At 43.8% G+C, this 14,993-nt stretch overlaps 2 protein-coding genes across 5 annotated transcripts in view; both read left to right on the forward strand.

Annotated features, from left to right (window-relative positions):
- The first annotated feature begins 1,398 nt into the window (after window positions 1-1,398).
- sp3b (Sp3b transcription factor) lies at window positions 1,399-5,931 on the forward strand. Of its 4 annotated transcripts, none has more exons than XM_079459603.1 (6): window positions 1,399-1,579; window positions 1,846-1,943; window positions 2,521-3,706; window positions 3,810-4,017; window positions 4,509-4,705; window positions 4,790-5,931. In XM_079459603.1, the coding sequence occupies exons 2-6, from the start codon at window positions 1,875-1,877 to the stop codon at window positions 5,068-5,070; spliced, it is 1,941 nt and encodes a 646-aa protein (XP_079315729.1). In that variant the 5' UTR covers window positions 1,399-1,579; window positions 1,846-1,874; the 3' UTR covers window positions 5,071-5,931. The 4 variants fall into 4 exon arrangements, with proteins under 4 accessions (XP_079315729.1, XP_079315727.1, XP_079315728.1 ...); XM_079459601.1 differs by having other exon boundaries at window positions 1,399-1,540; XM_079459602.1 differs by having other exon boundaries at window positions 1,399-1,540; window positions 3,837-4,017.
- A 1,322-nt stretch (window positions 5,932-7,253) lies between these two features.
- dnah9l (dynein, axonemal, heavy polypeptide 9 like) overlaps window positions 7,254-14,993 on the forward strand; it is a gene marked incomplete at its 5' end in the record, with an annotated part of 35,194 nt that continues 27,454 nt past the window's right edge. Inside the window, 19 exons of the mRNA XM_079460046.1 lie at window positions 7,254-7,499; window positions 7,666-7,809; window positions 7,885-8,069; window positions 8,149-8,374; window positions 8,494-8,595; window positions 8,952-9,051; window positions 9,286-9,497; window positions 9,563-9,805; window positions 10,480-10,647; window positions 10,729-10,845; window positions 10,926-11,063; window positions 11,304-11,422; window positions 11,520-11,715; window positions 11,946-12,050; window positions 12,614-12,786; window positions 13,000-13,222; window positions 13,540-13,869; window positions 14,414-14,668; window positions 14,819-14,988. Of these exons, the coding sequence (XP_079316172.1) occupies window positions 7,254-7,499; window positions 7,666-7,809; window positions 7,885-8,069; window positions 8,149-8,374; window positions 8,494-8,595; window positions 8,952-9,051; window positions 9,286-9,497; window positions 9,563-9,805; window positions 10,480-10,647; window positions 10,729-10,845; window positions 10,926-11,063; window positions 11,304-11,422; window positions 11,520-11,715; window positions 11,946-12,050; window positions 12,614-12,786; window positions 13,000-13,222; window positions 13,540-13,869; window positions 14,414-14,668; window positions 14,819-14,988 (3,452 nt within the window). The remainder of the gene's footprint in view (window positions 7,500-7,665; window positions 7,810-7,884; window positions 8,070-8,148; window positions 8,375-8,493; window positions 8,596-8,951; window positions 9,052-9,285; window positions 9,498-9,562; window positions 9,806-10,479; window positions 10,648-10,728; window positions 10,846-10,925; window positions 11,064-11,303; window positions 11,423-11,519; window positions 11,716-11,945; window positions 12,051-12,613; window positions 12,787-12,999; window positions 13,223-13,539; window positions 13,870-14,413; window positions 14,669-14,818; window positions 14,989-14,993) is intronic.

Below are 14,993 nucleotides of genomic sequence, written 5' to 3' on the forward strand. Positions count from 1 at the left end.
TCACTTTGTGTTCATCTTTTTTTCCCTACTATGGTAGTGGATGATGTCCCAGAGCTGACAATTGCTAAAATTCCTTCAAATATCGTTCTTTGTGTTTAACAGAACAAAGCAATATATGCAGGTTTGAAACAACCTTGGGTGAGAAAATGATGACAGAATTGTTATTATTGGTTAATTGAAAAACGTGAAAGTGGTTAGACCAAATCATGTTAACATGCGTGGCCCAATACCTTCTTTTACATCTATTTTGAAGTAACAAATTGCTTATTCACTTAGTTGAACTTTAGGTGCCTCTGAAGTTGCCACCCATTCAGTCTCGACTAGTTGTAGTAAAAAAGTGCTATATCCTGAAAGTAGTTTTCTGTTGAAACACTTTTCTTTTCTACAAGTTACTTTTCTGAATTCTTAATAATTGGTATTTTAATGGAACTAGATAGAAATATTTCTACTAATATTTACTAGTTTTAAGATCTGCAAAACAAAAACTTAACACAGTAGATGTGGGGCAGTATAGAATCATTTTTTGTGTGACGAAGGTTCCTTAGGTTAACTCGGAGCATGTAACTTGGGGAACGATGTCTAATATGGAATAATTTCCTTTCCTATTATAGAAATCATGTTTTTTATTTAATAGGTGATACGACTCTCTAATTCTCTGTTGTACTGGATGTTCAAAATATGCATCTGTGCTTATGATAAACATGTCGCCATCTTGCTCAGGTCTCACTGGAAGATCATCTCAACGTGGCCTTTGTGGTTAAAAAGAATAATAAATACATTAGAGAAGTGTGTGGTATCTAACTAAATGAACCATTCCTGTAATAAACCAAAATACCATTTTAGCTTCTGTGCCAACACACTTTAAGAACGGTGAAGAGATGAGCAGGTGATGTGGTTGATGACACGAGCTCTGAGGACCTCCGGGGTCACATCTGTTTCCCCAAAGCGCTGTTTGCACAGGTGGCTAAACCGAAAACGACAAGCAAACATTACATCTTGCGGCGTCCAAGCTTTGTCACACTCGATTTTGAGTGAAGTGTAACATCATTCCGTTTTTTTTACACGAACCTAAATCAAGCCTTCGCAGAAAGCCGTCACATTCAAACGTACAAGATATTTCTCAATTAGTTTGGTGCTGTGCTTTTATTGTAATGGCCACTGGAGCTGCGACGAACTTCCTGCCATATGTGAACAATTCCAGCCCGACTTCCAGAGAGCCTCCGCGTCTGCGAACAACAAACAGGAAACGGCTGAGCCGCGAATCTGACGGACGCGCGGCTCGACCACTCCGCGTGCGGCGTGTCGATTCACGCGGCCAATGGCGTCGTAGAAGAAGGGCGGGACTTCCGCTTACGCGACGCAAATTTCACTGGCACCCTCCGAAGCCCCACCTTTTGTGTTTCCCGCACCGTCAATCAAAAAATAAGAAAAAAATCGACCCGAATCTCCGATCACAACCCGCCTTTGATTAAAACAATCATGTTTGGAGTTTAAATGAACAGATAAAGCTCCGATTTTTTACCTTTTCACGCTATGACTGGTACGTAACACTTAGCCCGATCGAAGCACAGCGCCGCCGGTGAGTTTGGAGAGCCATTAGCCAAGCGAGCTAGCTCAGTGTTTAATCTTTCTCAGCGGCGACGCTAACCGTTAGCCAGCTAGCCTTGACTTTAACAAAGTAAACATTTCTGACTAGCGTCGCTCGGGCAACGCAAAGAGCGCAAGAACCGCCCGATTCGTTTAAATTCCAGGCGGTTAGGAGGCTAATCTCCGCCTTTTTCGAGGTGGGAGTTCGGTGAGCATGAATTTGTTTTGAGTTTTCTCTCTCTCGCTGTGTCTCCGTAGCCCCAGAACAGCCAGCGAAACAGCAGGAAATGGCTGCCTTGGACGTGGACAGCAGTCAGAGCGACTTTCTGCAGCCCGCCGGCGGCGCCCAGGACCAGGTATTCGGTCCCCCCTAATTTTGCTTTCTCGATTCCCCGTCGCTGTCTCGCGGGGTGTTTTGGTGATGTTCACACGTTTTAAATATTGGGGGGAAATGTCGAACGCTTCCTGTGAGCCTTCGGCTTGTACGGCCACCCACTTTCTTACCCTTTTAAACCCGCCCATTGTGGGTCGGACAGACTCGCCACCGTCGCCTTGCCCGCTTTACCTGCGGTGATCCCGGGTCACCCCCACGATAGGGGAGGACCCCTCCGCCGGGAGAAGCCTCCACCCCTGCCCGGTCTCTCGCAGATCCCCCACAGCTCCACCGTTCACCCTGGAGCTGCTGCCTGCAATCACAAGCTCTTTGTGGGGATTTAGATTTCGCTTTTTCAATTATTTTTCGTTCATCTTTGTTAACGGATACACAGATGTTAAAAGACGCCATGTTTGAGAGTATACGAACAATTGAACCCAACCTAAAGTACCAAATTAGAAATGATTTGATTTTGCTGATTTATTTAATCAAATTCCTACTGTTTATTACACGTGTTGCACAATGAATGATGTGATTTTTTCCATATCACTCTTCGGCAGACCACAGACCTCACGGACATCCAACTGACGGGCTCATCGGATCGCTGGGAAGTTCTGACGCCTGTGAGCTCAGGTAAAGACGAGACGACGGTGGTGCAGGTATCCAGCGGAGGACTTCTGAGCAGCAACGGGCAATACGTTGTGCCGCTACAGACTATGGCAGGGCAGACCCAGCCTGTTTTTGTTACAGCAGGGGTAGATGGCACCGGTGCCAACGGGGTGCAGTACCAGGTCATCCCCCACCTCCAGGGGACGGACGGGGCGTCATTAAGCTATGCAGCAGCCACTGCGGACGGAGCCACGCTTGGCACAGACATCGCCATCCTTCCAGACGGAACTCAAGGAATCGCCACGAGCGCCAACGACCTCCAGAGCCTGCTGAGTCAAACGGGGCACTTACAGCATATTCCCACCGTCTCGTTGGCCGGCTCGGGGTTTGGCGGGCAGGGCCAGATCGTCACCAACGTACCTATGGGGCTGCCGGGCAATATCACGTTAGTGCCGTTAAACAGCTTGAGTAACATGGATCTCGAGTCTCTGGGGTTGGCTGGTGCTCAGACCATAGCCACGAGCATTACCGCGGACGGCCAGCTCATCATGACCGGTCCCGCCTCCGTGGCAAGCGAGAACCAGGGTGGAAGCGCTGGCGGAAAATGCACAGAGCCGCTAAACGCCAACAATGCTAACACCTTTGTGCCAACCACCACCTCTTCCACAACGACGTCTCTGCCAGAGACGATAGATGGCACCGGGGTTCTCACGCAAGCTACCGCTGTGTCAGCCGGTCAACATGATCCGTCCTATATCCAGCAGAACCACAACGCCGGCGGCGAGCAGGTGGTGCAGATTTTACCAGCACAGGCGGCCGACGGTGGGGCGCAGACACTACAGAGCGTGCAGCTGTTGAACGCTGGTACCTTTCTGATTCAAGCGCAAACCGTCTCTCAAACTGGGCAGATCCAGTGGCAGACCTTCCAGGTTCAGGGAGTTCAAAACCTGCAGAATCTGCAGATGCCGACAGCCGGCGGTGTGTCGTCCTCTCAGATTACCCTCGCCCCTGTGCAGACCCTTTCTCTCGGCCAGTCCGGGGCCACAGGGGCTGTCGGTCAGATCCCCAACCTTCAGACAGTCACGGTCAACTCTGTTGGTCAGTACCAGCAAGAGGAGAACACAGAAGGCCATTCAGGTATGTAAAACCAATCTTGAAATATAAATTTGGATATTTACATGTGAATAATATTTACAGTGATGCTCTTTAAGCAAACATTGATTTGAGGTCTCATGCACAGACCATAGACCCTTCTCTCATTTTGCAGATATCCAGATCAAAGAAGAACCGGAGTCTGACGATTGGTCCAATTCCACCCTGAACACCAGTGATTTGTCACATCTTCGTGTGCGGATGGTCGACGATGATATGGAGGGGGCGGGGCAAGAGGGAAAGAGGCTACGTAGGGTGGCCTGCACTTGCCCGAACTGCAAAGAGGCTGGAGGAAGGTAGTGTGCACGTGCTCATCATTAAAGGGACAGTTCACCCAAAAATTTTAATTCTGTCATGAATTACTCCCTCTCCACATTAGTGGCATACCTATATGCTTTTCTTTATTTGGTTAAACACAGTGAAAGATATTTGGAAGAATGCTTGCCACCAAACTGATCTCGCCCCCATTGACTTCCATAGATGGAAAAATTACAATGGTAGTCAAAAGTGCCCCAGAACTGTTTGCTGTCCCACATTTTTTAAATATCATCTTTTGTGTGGATGATAATGATTAAGTATTTTTTCAGAACTGTTTGGTTACAAGCATTCGTCCAAATATCTTGCTCTGTGTTCATCAGAACAAATACATTTATACAGATTTGCAACTTGAAGGTGAGGAAATGATGACAAAATAAAAATGTTTGGGTGTTACTGTCCCTTCAAAAAACATACTTTGATGTGCAAGACATTCTACTTAATTTTGTACTTGTGCACGCCCTTATTTCAGAGGTTCGGGTATGGGGAAGAAGAAGCAACACATTTGTCACATCCCAGGGTGCGGTAAGGTGTACGGCAAGACGTCTCACCTCCGAGCTCACCTCCGCTGGCACTCAGGAGAGAGACCATTCATTTGCTCATGGAGTTACTGTGGAAAGAGATTCACCCGCAGCGACGAGCTCCAGCGTCACCGCAGAACACACACAGGTACACAAAACATCTATGAACTGTGGTTGAATCAGCGTGAACGTGCCCTGCGCACATTTAAAAAGTTGTATATATGTTTTTCAGGAGAGAAGAAGTTTGTGTGTCCGGAGTGCTCCAAACGTTTCATGCGCAGCGACCATTTGGCCAAACATATTAAAACTCACCTGAACAAAAAAGGGCTCAACTCCAACGCTGGGGCGGGTCAGATGGAAGCGGCGGCCGCCCCCTCGGACACCATCATCACCGGGGGCGGAGCCACTCTCATCCTGACCAATCTGCAACAAGCCGGCACCCAGGACCTCCTTTCAAACTCCGACCTCCCGCTCCAGCTAGTCACTGTGTCTGCCAGTGAAGTTATGGAGTGACCAAAATCCCGCCCACATTCACAGCTCGTCTGCTTTTCACTATCAATTTTTATATATATGATAAATATATATATATATATATATATTATAAATATATATATTTTAAAAATGACTTCTCCATTTATGTCCAATAGCAGTCTTTTGTACAAACAACAAGGCAAAAAAAAAACCCAAGACATTAAAAGTTGTTCCAGTTGCATACACGTACACAAGCATCTACGTGCTCATATGAACTCGCTCTTGTACACGTGAAAAGACGTACACGGAAATGCCTTATTTTGTATCATAATCTGTAGTATACGATGCTGGAGTTGCATGTGTTTTTACTTTTGCTCACGTATTTGTTCAGGTGACGATGGTTTGAGAGAGTGTGATTGTTCCATGGATGTTATGGTACCCAGAATGTGTTGGAGTGAGTGAAGTGATGTCTGCTGCGAGGGAATCTTACTCATGATCTGTCCATTTTTATCCTCTATTCCCTCTCAGCCGGCCTTCGCCCGAACGTGTCTTCACTCTTTGATTCGACTTTTTTTATCATTGGATGTCATGTTGGCGCTCTTGGTCTTGTCCTCCGGAACACGTCTGTGGGCGGCGAATTCAAACAATCCTGTAATAAACTTACTTTTCTCGTATCGTTCTTCTTGCTCTTCAGATTATACCTGTAACATTCATAATGTCTCTTCCGTTTTCTTTGTTTTCTTCAGCGCCAAGCTGTTTATAGCCACAGTTTATGTAGTCTAATATTGATTGTGTTGTATGAAAGACTTCTCATTTCGATTACTTTTTAAACGTGTAAAATTTGATGTTACTTTTGTACAACGTTTTTCTTTAAATGGAACACGATTAAAGTCGGAAACCTTATGACTATTCGTAACCAAATGTTTGTTTTCACTTTTTCCTCTTGATAGTGATGCATGTGTTCGAAGTGACACTTTCTGCAGAATAGAGTTTGCTGGGTATGCACATGTTCAGTATGCTTACATTATCTCAATGACCTATACGGGGTACATTTGGGTACCTCAAAGCAACATAGTTTAATACTGTGTGTGTTACAGTTTTAAAATGACAGCATGAACGGCGGTTCATTCTTCACAGAAATGTGAAAATATTGGGTGTATTCAGGTGGATCTCGACATGTTTTCACTCTGAGATGACTGGAAAACTGTCTCAATCTATCTGAATTCACTCTACAGTCTTAGTTTACGCCTGCAATTCAAAAAGTGTTCTGTATACATTATGTACTTCAGCAACCGCAGGAATGCTAGATAGATATTTTAAATGCTTTTAAGATGTTATATTCTTTGTTTTACTGCCATCTATTATGCTAAAAGAGCATTTATTAAATTCCCTTTGTCATCGAAACCCTGCATGGGCCCGTTGGCATCAGTAGAGGGCAGTATTTTAGTAAGTTTAATTTTCCATGCACATATCAGGGTTTAACTTAAAGGGACGGTTCACCCAAAACTGGTTCATCCAAATCCGATGAACACAGAGGAAGATATTTGGAAAAATGCTTGTAACCAAACAGTTCTGGGTCACCATCGACTCCATTGTAGGTAAAATGTCAACGGTTGTCAAAAGTGCCCCAGAACTGTCCTACATTCTTCAAAATATGTTCTTTTGTGTTCATCAGAACGAAGACATTTATATAGATATGCAACAACTGGAGGATGAGTAAACGAAGATCCAACCATTTTTGGGTGTACTGTCCCTTTAAATATGTGCACATCATACAGTTATATGTGTGTATGAACACTTTATGCATGATGTGTATGTTACGTTTTATACGTTAATAACTTAAAGATGCCGTTCAATTGATGCTTAATGTAAAATGAGGCTTTAGGATTATGGATTAAGCTCTAGAGATGTGTTTCATGAATGATTGTGTATCAGATATGCACACCATGATGTGTGTGTGTGTGTGTGTGTGTGTGAGTATCAGGTTATCACACTCTAAGGTTTCATGAACAGCAGGTGTGAGTTTCTTACACACACAGACGCAGGTACAAAACGGCCATTGATCCTGTTGCCATAGTGACCTGAGTGACCCACTGGAGGGTTTCAGATTCCCACTGGAGACTCGCATGGTGATCAGTGAGATCTGCTGGAAGCCAATATTCAGATAAACAGTTGTTTTGTGTCTGGGTAGATGCTTGAAGAGATACTTTGACACATCTCTCAGCATGGCAGAACCTGGTGTCCGTGTTCCTCTGGAGCAGGTGAAGGTGAGCGCCGTCTCGGATGAGCGAGTGGACTTTCTGAGGGAGCAGGCTTTCACTGTTCTACGACTCAAAACAGACAAGTGGAACCGTTTTATCGGACTGGAGGAGAATCAGAGAGCCCTGCTGGACTTTCTGGACCAGAGCTGGCGAGAGTATCTGATTCTCTTCATGGGACCGGGAGGAACACTGCATGCTGGAGATGAACAGGTGAGTATATTCTCATGCGTCTGTCACGCTGGTCTTCTGGCCGCTGTGGAGCGTTCTTTTTTTCGTTCAGTACACTGATCGGCTGTTTGGTGTACGAAATAAGTCCTCACTTGTTTCGAGTGCTTTCGCTTCTGAAAGCGCTACATCGGTCTTTTCCTCCCAAAAGAGCTCCTCGTCCTGGAAGACCAAACTTCTGTGTGTCCTGAAGAAGAAAAAGGGGGTCGTCTCCAAAGCCTCCTTTAGATCTCAGCTGTGGCTTGGAGAGGTTCCCGCACTACCCCTTGATTATACTCCCTTCATCATCTCTCAGGTAAACAGAACGAAGAGGTAAGCTTGGACATCATGATGTCTTTCAGTCGTTCTCAGTGATGCTGTGCTTGTGCAGGTGTTTGTCTCGCTGATGGGATGTCCGTTAAATCAGCGCGTCTGGCCTCGAGTGGTTGGTCAGGACATTTGCACACACCTGGAGCATCTGCGCAGTCTGGCGGTCACACTGAGAGGACGAGCTCACGGTCAGATTCTGCTTCCTCTGCCGCTGTGTGTGGAGAGAAGAGACGAGCATCAGCTCAGGTATCATTCTGTGCGTGTCCCTCCATCATCCTCTCATCTCACAGTGAACCGGCTCATGAAAGCTTGTGTGTGTGTGTAGCTCGGATTCGTGTCTGATCGACAGAACGCTATTGTACTCGATTGAGACCATGGTGATTCAGTGGGTTCAGCTGATGGGCTCTGTGCTGCAGCGGGACTCTTCTAAACTCCTGCGTGAGGGGGACCACCCGGGCCCCACGGCGGAGCTCAGTTTCTGGGCCAATCAGAGAGCCAATTTATTAGGAATCCAGAAACAGGTGGAGATGAAGTGCAGCATTACTTTCACTGTGTGTGCTTTCATGTCAATTGTGAATTGGATTTAAAGGCAGGGTGTACGATTTCTCTTAGCCGTTGTTGATGTTCAAATCACATAAACAGACACACCCCAATCTTTGGCTTTCGTCAGCGCTCGGCTCGACTAATGTCCATCCTGTCCACATTACTGCTGATTGGCTATAAGGTCGGCCCGACAAACGTAATTCAGAAATCGGACACCCCGCCTTTAAAGGTATTGTTCACTTAAAAACTGAAATGTCATTTTTTACTCAAACTTGAATTAGTATTATTTTCTACAATGGGAGTGGATTGTAAACTTCTCAAGATTGAAAACGACAGTGTTTTTGATGCTCATTTGGTAGAGACGTGGGTTGAGTACACACTGATATAAATAAATGGAAACCTTGAATGGACTTCACTTGCTCATGTATTTTATGTATTTTGCCAAATATTCACTATTCATTTAAGACATCTATCATGAATTTTACGTTGAGTTCATATTGAAAAACCTAGAAATGTAAAGAGGAAGTGTGCCATTTCATATATTTATAGGATTGTAATTGAACCTAATTTAGTTTTTATGTGCAGCTTCAGAACCCAAAGGTCGATCGGGTGCTGGACATTTTGCAGAGGATCAACAGCAGTTATTATTCACCTTTCTGTGACATCATTCAAAAAATCAACCACGGTAAACAGAGTTTACAACACACACGTTTGCACAAATACACAGTAACGCATTAAGCAAAAGCCTTACATCAAAAGGTTTGTACAGTCAAGAGAAACATTTCATGACCCTAAACATTTCAACAGTGGTGTATGTTTCTTTGATTTGCGTCGTGTGTTGTGACTGTGGTTAAAGATCTGACAAATGAAAGGTTGTAGTATACAGTATTGACTGTACTCCTGTTCTCTTATTTTATAGCGGTGGTGGAGGCAGAGGACATTGATCTTCACCTGCGTACGCTGCGTCGACTCATATGTGCGTTTGAGGAGCGGAGCTTCAGTGATCTGGAGCATCTGATCCCGGCTCTGTTTCACACACTCGCTCTTATCTGGACGCATTCACACTTCTACTGTCACCCCAAACACATCGTCACACTACTCACCGAGTTCTCCAACCTGCTCATCGACAAGGTGAATTTATCACATAGAAGTTTAACACAAGATCTTTACTGTAACGGGTGCGTGTGGTTGTGCAGGCATCTCTGTATCTGATTCCTGAGGAACTGTTCAAAATGGAGTTAGAGGAGGGGGTGGACCGGGTCCGGAAGGCCATACAGGTGTTTCGGGTGTTCAAGCGGAGTTTCCGACATTACAGAGACAAGTTGACACCCGATGGACCCTACAGGCGCATGGGACACACGGTCAAAACCTGGGACTTTCCGTCTGAACTCGTCTTTCACAACAATGACTGTATCATGGAGAGACTGCACATGATTGAGGTGATTGCATGCGTGTGAAAAAGATCATGAATAAAAGTGTAAAACATAATCGAATATATTTAAAAATTGTAAGTTGGTCAACCAGCTTATATTTGTATGTAAGTACAATGACAAACTTTCTGAAACGACAATCCACAGACTATAGATAGGATAGAATGCAGTAGACATCATTGCTATGTACACAAAAATATACATATTTACAGACACACAAGTGACACCGTTGGCATTTTTAAGTATTCAGTATGATGATGGGTCTTTTGTTAGGATGACAAATCATTTATCTAAGTCCCCATGAAAATGTCCGTTTTTGAGTATGAACGTGTTAGCTCTAGTGATATCTATAAACTAGGACACACAAACACTGAAAAAAGGCACATTTAGATTATATAAACATTATTACTTTTATGACAATCATTCTGTACTTCAGCTTCTCGTAAATCTTTTCTGGCCAATCGAAAGCTCTCTAGTGTCTAGAGAATCTAGGGCAACATCTTGGGGGGCCCCAAGATGGATCCAGGTGGAGCACAGATTTTGTGGTATTTTAATTATAGAAAATGTATAATACGTTATGCAATCAAAAAATATTCTTGGGAAAGAAACGTGTTGAGCTGTTGTGTAAATATCAGGAACGAGTTTGCAACCTTCAGCTCCTTTGTTATGTTTTTTTGCATCAGGAGTTGTTTGCCTCCGCTCTGGATTTTCTGAAGTTGGAGCGCGTGGAGTTGGGCGGCTCTAGAGGAAAGATTCTCAGCGAGATGGTGTACGGCATGAACGACGAGTTCTTGGACAGCTGGAGAACTCTGAGAGAAAGCAAATACAATCCACTCGACTACGACAACAAGGTACTACCCCACCTACACAAATCCTGAAACACAGCAGACACACACATTCATATACTGTACATTCTCTTGGCTGTGTTTTAGGAGTTTGTGGGTGACTATCATCGCTTAATGGAACAGTACCGAGATTTTGATCAGAGATTGGGAACTGTGATAAACTTGGCTTTCCAACATTCTCCGGGTTTAGAGTCTGCGTTCAAGGTAACAGCGTTCGTAATCGTAGTGATGTGACTGTGCGTCTGTGAAAATCCTGTGGATCATCTGTGTGTACATGTGTGCAGCTCCTGCAGATCTTTGGGACGCTGTTGGAGAGGCCGAGGGTTCACCAGCTTTTTGCACCAAATTACAATCAGCTGCTGGTCATGTTTGAAGAGGAGATCCACATCTGTCAGCAAACACTGGACGACCAGAGAGAGAAGGTGAACATCTGATGCTATCTTCAGTGGAACACAAAAGACGATATTTTGAGAAATGTCTCAGTGGTTTTGGGTTCATACAATGGAGGTCAATGGAGTTTCATTATCAACCTTCTTCGAAATATCTTAAAATGTGGTAATGCAGGTTTGAGGATGGATAAATGATGAAAGAATTCTCATTTTAGTTTGAACTGTCCCTTGAAACACTTTTCCTGTTGTTGTTTGTTTGTGTTTTGTTTGTAGTTGGCCTGTCCAGTTCTTGCTAAAAACATGCCAAATGTTGCCGGTAACCTGAAATGGTCTCAAGAACTGAGAGATCGGATCCTGTGTAACCGCAGTAACCTCAGTCAGCTTGCACATATGTAAACAAACCCACTCCACACATACACACACCGGTGTGCTATACTTCTGCCATATTTGATGATGTCATACCTGTGTGTGTGTGTGTGTGTGTGTTAGGCCGTTAGACAGTCCTGAAGCACAGCAGGTGTTGCGGGTGTGTGAATGTTTATTGGAGGTCTTGGATCAGCTGGATGAAGAGGTCTATAATAACTGGAGCGCTGGATTGGACGAGTTGTGCCACAACCATCTAAATGAACCATTGCTCTTATTGGACGAGGAGAGCGGCCTGTACAGCGTGAACTTTAACCCTGCTGTAAGAACACACGCCCATAGTATCTATCATCCTATCTTAAGTCCGAAGTAAAGATGTGACGAATTCATTCAACTCATAATGGTTATGAAAAAAATCACAATAAATCACAGAATGAGAGTTTAGACAAACACGGCAGGTAGAACCTTATATTTCCAAAGTGATGATATAGCTGCTTTAGGTGTAAATATGTAAACACCAGACATATTCTCTCTGTGTTGTGTGTGTTTAAGTTGACATCAGTTTTGAGGGAGGTGAAGTATCTGAGTAATCTGACGACTCACAACATTCCCAAAGCGGCTTTGAATCTGTACTCCAAACGGGAAACGCTTCACCTGGTGAGATCACACGTGTCTCTGTCTGTATGATTTTTTAATATGTTGTGCCTTGAAAAGCGTCTCTTATGCGTTTAGTAAGTGGCTTTGAATCCGAACGATGCTTTATTGAGGAATGACTCGATCTCTATAGAATAGGTTATTTTCAATACATTTAGGACATTGAAGGGATTTAGAATCCAACTTCCCTGCCATCTCATGTGTATATGAATATGTTTTTATTTAAAAAATAAATATGCCGGCTCTCCTTGTCTTTGTAATGCCAATAGATGCTCCAAAAAAAAGCACTTGCACCCATCAGACACGTCATGTATCGGATTATGACACAGTAGTTTACTTTTTAAGATAAACCCACAATTTGAACACGTTTTTGCAGTCATGGAAATAATTTGATATCATACGCTCCTTCCGTCTGTTTTTCCTTTACATTGATTTGAATATATTTGTCTAATTAACGTCTTCTTTCATTGTATCATATTTCTGAAAAGTAGCTTAAATTTTGTCATATAATTGACTCTAAAAATGTCACATAAATAGTAATATAAGTTGTGTTTTGGTGTTTGTAGTACACCAGTACTCTGTCTCAGATCTGTCAGTGGTATAATGAACTAGACCGCACTATTCTGGCGGTTGAGCTGCGGTTGGTGGAGTCAGAGCTGGAGGAAGTGAGACGTAAACTGAGGCCAGCGTTAAAAGACCTGCGGTGGAGTGATGAAGACCTCACTGAATACATCAGAAGGTGACACACCTGTACTTTCACATCACGATCACCTGCATGAATAAAGAGATTTTTAATATGTCAGTATGAGCAGGTAAGATGTTAGTCAGTCACAGTCACCATTCGCTTTCATTGGCTAAAGAGTCAATATTCATGAAACAACTTAGGTACATGACAACAAGTTGTGTTTTTGGGGGGGTGAGCTGACCTTCATCATGTTGTGTGTTCCTGTAGCGCGTGTGATCTGGTGCGCGGTGTGTCCGAGCGTGTGCAGAAGAGCAAGGCCAACGTGGACAAGCTGCAGGGCCTGATGGGAGTTTTCAGTCATTCCGCCTGCATCACTCGCCGGACCAGTCGCCGCGGCAACCTGCTCAACCTCGCAGATGTAGAGGAGAACTTCCATCGGCAGTACGCTCTCATCACGCAGACAGGAGAGAAGATACATGAGCTCGTGCAGGTGTTTCATTCAGAACTATTAAACTGCAATGAGGAAACAACAAACTATTAAATGAAAAATAAAGAAATCGTATAATTCACCATGTTAAGCATATAATAATGGTTTATAAGTTGAGCTGTCATACGAAATGTCAGTTTGGCCTCATTTGACTTCTACACACCTGCAATTTTATATTTCCAACAAAGATGGCAATAGAGAGGCAAACGTTACAGATTGGAAATGTATATCATACCTTGTAAAGGAAATCGTCAAGGGGCTAAACCGAAGTTTTGAAGATGTTTTAAATCTCGTTCTCTCTCTCTGTGGTTTGTGTTCAGGATAATGCGGTTCTTCTCGGTGCTGATGTAGACTCTGAGTCATGGCAGTCTTACACAGAACACGTGGACAGAACGGTTCTCTCTGGGTTCTGCAGTGCCGTACGATGTTCTCTGCAGTATTTAGTGGAGAACACGGATCCATTGCTTCGCATCGCTCCTCTGTTTGAAGTTCAGCTGACCCTGACCTCAGACATGACCTTTCACCCTTCACTCGACCTGTCCAAGAAGGCCAACTTCTACGACGTCATAGACCAGATGGTAGCAGATATTTTCAAAATGGCCTCATTCATGAAAAGAGTAGCCAAGGTCAAACAGTCTGAGACGTATCAGGTTCGTATTGATAAATCCTTCATACAGTCCCGTTAAGTTATGTTTATGTATGATGTACTGTGCGTCTTTATTTAAAGTCCCAGTGAAATAAAAAATGACAATACATTTTTTCATGAAATATTGCAGCGTTTATTGCGAATAGTTTATCAATGTGGGTCATTCTCTTTTTAAAATGTGTGTGCCCTCATAATCTTTAGTTGAAATCTGAAAATGCACTATCCATTTGAAATGCTGTTTGTATATATTATGCATTTTCTCACTCTTGGAATGCCAATGATGGGAAATGTTGTTTTGTCATAAAACCTTCTCTTGATCCCCAAAATTCCTGGAATTTTAAACTGTAAAAGATTCATTGTAAGGTCAAATTCTATAGCGAAACGTAACTGACCAATAAGCTTCTGTCCTTTTTTGATTGACCCGCCCTTAACTGTGGTTGCCACTGGTTGATTTGAGCTTGTGCTGGCATTCATGTGTGTTTAAATCATAATCATTCAAACGTGACTTTGAGAATATAAATCTACATCTGTCTTTGTTCTTTTTTTAGGCGGATGTAGATCAGATACCCGAGTTAGCAGGGTTAGCTCAGCTGGTGCGTAGCCGTGCACGTGAAGCTATCACTAAAGTCAAAGAGTTCCAACTTTCCTTTGACTCCTATCGCTACCTCTGGACCGGAGACAGGGCGGAGTTTATGAGGCAGTTTCTGCTGTATGGACACGCCCTTTCCGCAGAGGAGGCGGAGCTTTATGCAGATTACGAGCTGCCTAAAAACCCTCCCAAACTGCAGAACTTCAGAGAACAGGTAGATGTGGGTTAAATAAAATCTGCAGAATAAAGATATATCGATAAACATTGATGCAATTTTGAAAAGCTAAAATCTGTGCTTTACCTGTTGAGCTACACAGGTTTCCATGAGGTCATGAAATGGAATGAATATCCTGTTTGTCTGTAGATCAGCGAGTTTGAGGATCTTTACGAGAAGGTGCTCGTGTTGGAGGAGAAGAGGGTGTTCTGTGGCTGGTGTCAGGTGGACATCAAACCTTTCAAAATATCTCTCATGAACATCGTCAAGAAATGGAGCTGGATGTTCAAAGAGCACCTGCTCAACCATGTCAACAACAGGTAAC

Source organism: Barbatula barbatula, assembly GCF_947034865.1.
Source record: "Barbatula barbatula genome assembly, chromosome: 7".
NCBI classification, from domain to species: Eukaryota; Metazoa; Chordata; class Actinopteri; order Cypriniformes; family Nemacheilidae; genus Barbatula; species Barbatula barbatula.